The sequence below is a fragment of the Colobus angolensis genome, unplaced genomic scaffold (genome assembly GCF_000951035.1).
Source record: "Colobus angolensis palliatus isolate OR3802 unplaced genomic scaffold, Cang.pa_1.0 Scaffold337, whole genome shotgun sequence".
NCBI lineage: Eukaryota > Metazoa > Chordata > Mammalia > Primates > Cercopithecidae > Colobus > Colobus angolensis.
In genome coordinates, this window is record NW_012116677.1 from 1,976,221 (window position 1) to 1,981,028 (window position 4,808).

At 44.0% G+C, this 4,808-nt stretch overlaps 1 protein-coding gene across 1 annotated transcript in view; it reads right to left on the reverse strand.

Moving 5' to 3' along the window:
* DIMT1 (DIM1 dimethyladenosine transferase 1 homolog (S. cerevisiae)) overlaps nt 1-4,808 on the reverse strand; it is a 15,564-nt gene that overhangs the window by 8,664 nt on the left and 2,092 nt on the right. Inside the window, exons 4-7 of the mRNA XM_011952207.1 lie at nt 4,396-4,442; nt 1,613-1,674; nt 1,440-1,533; nt 1,305-1,354 (exon numbers count right to left, since the gene is read on the reverse strand). Coding sequence (XP_011807597.1) covers nt 1,305-1,354; nt 1,440-1,533; nt 1,613-1,674; nt 4,396-4,442 — 253 coding nt within the window. The remainder of the gene's footprint in view (nt 1-1,304; nt 1,355-1,439; nt 1,534-1,612; nt 1,675-4,395; nt 4,443-4,808) is intronic.

Here is a 4,808-nt window from a genome sequence, read left to right on the forward strand (position 1 = left end):
TTCATCTCCATTACAATTCTTTGAAGAAGTGCTTCAGGATCTTGTTTTCTTTTTTGATAATCTCGCTGTTGCCCAGGCTGGAGTGTGGAGTGCAGTGGCACAATCTCGGCATACTGCAACCTCCGCCTCCTGAGTTCAAGCGATTCCCGTCTCAGCCTCCCGAGTAGCTGGGGTTACAGGTGCCCACCACAATGCCCAGCTAATGTTTGTATTTTCAGCAGAGACGGGATTTCACCATGTTAGCCAGGCTGGTCTCCTAACCTCAAGTGATCTGCCCACCTCGGTCTCCCAGAGTGCTAGGATTACAGGTGTGAGCCACTCCACCTGGCCATGTTTCAGGATCTGGATCCCAGTTATATAAAATTTCCACTGGAAACTCTGCTTTTATCTGCAGCTGATTTGAGTACAATGTTTTTTGTTTTGTTTTCTCATAAAATATTTCAGAAAAGAGGATATGACAGTTTGAGTATCCATCAAGTAGAAACTTTAACTTTGATTTTGGAGTCAGAATTGTGTAAGTTGAATCAACTGAGATGTCTATGGTGTGGGCTATTGTTTGTGCTGTTCAATGTTTTTCTTCGTCACACAGGGAACAAACAAGATGAATGTTTTCCACAAATTTGATGTGGCTGGTCTGCCACTGTAGGCTTCATTTTCAACACTGTCTCATCCCTTCTTAAAACGAGTTATCCATTTGTAAACTGCTGATTTCTTTGGGATACTGTCCCCATAAACTTTCTGTAAAGCATCAATGATTTCACCATTCTTCCAACTAGGCTTCACCATAAACTGGATGTTTGTTCTTTCTTCAATTTTAGCAGAGTTCATGTTGCTGATAGGGGCTCTTTTCAAACTGATGTCTTATCCTTCTCAGTGCCTCACACTAGGTCCTGTTCAGTTAGTACAGAGTTTATTGTGGTGCAGAAAAATTTTGAAATCCATGCATAGTTCTTTCATAATACACATTTTCCATGAACTTTCTGAAGACCTCTTATACTGGAGACCAGTTAGCAAACCACTGCAATTGTCTAGACCTAAGGTAATAAAAATTCTAACCTAGGCTTAACGGCAGGAAGATTCAAAAATAGGGAAAGGCTGTCTGGTCTCAGAAGCAGGATTTCTAGCATACTGTCCCCAAATAACCTCTCAATTAAAAAGAGAGAAAGACCTCCATACGAATCAACATTTTCTATAAAAATTCTTCAGTTGTTTTTCAACTGACGTGACTCATTTTTGGCTATGCTCACCACCTGAATTGTAAGTCTTTCAAAATTTGGCAGTAACTCTAGTCTTTTGTCACAAACCTGAAAAAAGGTCGATGTAGCAACAGCTTGAAGACAAAAGGCGATGAGATCTGTAAGAGAATTAACTAGTTATTTCTGGGAAACACACATCAGAGAAACACTTAGTATCACGTTCCTGAAAATGTGAGAACATACCTGATAAGGCAAATTTGCCACACAAGTATCAAAGAATGGCAAATCTGTTTTCAACACATCACCCACTAGTACTTGAAGTTTGCTGGCCGCAGGCCTGATGAGAAAAGAAGAAATATAAAAAGACTGTTGTTTCATGAGATTGAAATGACTTTAATTCTATTATGTATACTCACGTGCCCTGAACTCTTTTGTGAAGTTCAGCTACCAGCCTTGGGTCAAGTTCACAAGCAACAACCTAGTTAAAAAAAAAAAAATTATTTAGGTTAATTATGGAATATAAATATTTTATTGTTATCCCAACAGGAACTCTTACATGATTTATGTGACAAACTTCTTTTCCCATTTCTACCACCAATATTCCTTCAATTGTACTTGCCTACTTCAAATAACAAACAAAAATGGGCCGGGTACAGTGGCTCATGCCTGTAATCCCAGCACTTTGGGAGGCCGGGGTGGGCGAATCACAACGTCAGAAGTGAAAGACCAGCCTGGCCAACATGGTGAAGCCCCATCTCTACTAAAAATACAAAATATTAGGCCAGGTGCAGTGGCTCACGCCTGTAATCCCAACACTTTGGAAAGCCGAGGCAGGCGGATCACCTGAGGTCAGGCATTCGAAACCAGCCTGGCTAACAAGGCGAAACCCCATCTCTACTAAAAATGCAAAAATTAGCTGGGCACAGTGGTGGGCGCCTGTAATCCCAGCTACTCGGGAGGCTGAGGCAGGAGAACTGCTTGAACCTGGGATGTGGAGGTTGCAGTGATTTGAGATCATGCCATTGCACTCCAGCTTGGGCGACAGAGAGAGACTCCATCTCAAAACAAAAACAAAAACAGAAACAACACAAAAAATTAGCTGGGCTAGTGGTGGGCACCTGTAATCCCAGCTATTCAGTAGGCTGAGGCAGGAGAATTGCTTGAACCCTGGAGGCAGAGGTTGCCATGAGCTAAGACTGAGCCACTGCACTCCAGCCGGGGCGACAGAGTGAGGCTCCATCTCAAAACAAACCAATAAAAAAGCCGGGTGTGAGGCTGAGGTGGGTGGATCACGAGTTTAGGAGATTGAGACCAGCCTGGCCAACATGGTAAAATTCTATCTCTACTAAAAAATTCAAAAATTAGCTGTTGCAGTGAGCCGAGATCGCGCCATAGCACTCCAGCCTGGCGACAGAGCGAGACTCGGTCTCAAAAACAAACAAATGAACGAACAAACACCACCACCCAGAAAAGTAGACAACCAGATTATGTGAGAGTTCTACCCATATAATCAATAGAATCACGTTTCATCTGTCTCCATGCTTTGTAATTGAACAGATGATGAAAGAAAATATACCACATGTCTGTGCAGTCAGTGTTGTTAGAGAAGAGCATACAATGCAATTGCTCTTACTGTAAGTATGTCACATCTACTGAGATACACAATACATGGCATAGATAACTTTTCAAGTAAATGAAATAGATGTCAAATAAGGCCGAAATTGAAATTTTATTCCAATTTCAGCTGAGGTTTCATTGACTTCTTTTATTTTTATTAAAAAAACTTTTTTTAAGAGATGGGGTCTCACTCTGTTGCCCAGGCTGGAGTGGAGTGGCGCTATCATAGCTCACTGCTGCCTTGAAGTCCTGGGCTCATGGGATCCTCCCACCTCACCTTCCTGTGCAGCTGGGACCACAGGTGTGTACCACACCAGGCTAATTTCCTTTCCTTATTTTTTATAGAGACGGGTCTCACTATGTTGCCTGGGCTGGTCTCAAAACTCCTGGACTCAAACAATCCTCCCACCTTGGCCTCTCAAAATGCTGGGATTACAGGCGTGAGCCACCATGCCCAGCCTCTTTTTTATTTTTTATAGAGATTGGGTCTCACTTTGTTGCGCAGGCTAGTCTCAAGCTCATGGCTTCAAGCAATCTTCCTGCCTCAGCCTCCCAAAGTGCTGGGATTACAGATGTGAGCCACAGCTCCTGGCCCCACTTCTATATAAACCGTCTTTACAGGGTAAACAATGTGCTGCTTATTCTGTTTGGCTCCCAGATGTATCTTTATTTTTATTTTTTGAGACAGGGTCTCACTCTGTCACCCAGGCTGCAGTGAAGTGGTAGGATCATGGCTCACTGGAGCCTCAACCTCCCAGGCTCAGGTAATCCTCCCACCTCAGCCTCCCTGGTAGCTGGGGCTACAGTCATGCACCACCACGCCCAGCCAATTTTTTGTAGAGATGGGGTTTCACCATGTTGCCCAGACTGGTCTCGAACTCCTAGGCTCAAGCCATCTACCCACCTTAGCCTCCCAAAGTGCTGGGATTACAGGTATGAGCCACCACGAAAGGCTTTCCCAGATATATTATCTACTTCTCTCTGCGTCCTATGGATAATGAAGTCCAGTTCCCTTACCTTTCAACTTCTGGTTGGAAGTGGCCAGTGAAAGGCACCAGCATTATAGGGTACAAAGGGAAGGGGCTGGATATTTCCTTCCTAATTAAACTCCCTGTTGAGGTTGGGTATGGTGGTTTATGCCTGTCATCCCAGCACTTTGGGAGACCGAGGTGGGCGATCACCTGAGGTCAGGAGTTTGAGACCAGTCTGGCCAACATTGTGAAACCCCATCTCTACTAAAAATACAAAACTAAGCCAGTGTGGTGGCAGGTGCCTGCAATCTCAGCTACTTGGGAGGCTGAGGTGGGAGGAATGCTTGAGCCCAGGAAGTGGAGGCTGCAGTGAATGCAGATCACACCACTGCTCTCCAGCCTGGGAACCAGAGCAAGACTATCTCATGAAATAAAAAGTCAGTCAGTCAGAAGGGGCCAAATCAGGACTGTAAGGTGGATGCCTAACCATTTCCCATTGAAACTCTCAAAAAATTGCCCTTGTCTGAGGAGAGGAAGGAGTAGAAGTGTTATGGTGGAGGAATCTCTGGGGAAGCTTTCCTGGGAGTTATTCTGCTACAACTTTAGCTAACTTTCTCAAAACACTTTTGTAATAAGCAGATGTTATCATTCTTTGTTCCTAAAGAAAGTCAGCAAGCAAAATGCCCTGAGCATTAAAAAAAAAAAAAAAAAAAAAAAAAAATTGTTGCTATGGACTTTGCTCTTGACTGGTCTGCTTTTGCTTTGACTCGACCCATTCTGCCTCTTGGTAGGCATTATGTTGACTCTGCTTTGTCTTTAGGGTCACACTGGTAAAGCCATATTTCATCTCCATTACAATTCTTTGAAGAAGTGCTTCAGGATCTTGTTTTCTTTTTTGATAATCTCGCTGTTGCCCAGGCTGGAGTGTGGAGTGCAGCGGCACAATCTCGGCATACTGCAACCTCCGCCTCCTGAGTTCAAGCGATTCCCGTCTCAGCCTCCCGAGTAGCTGGGGTTACAGGTG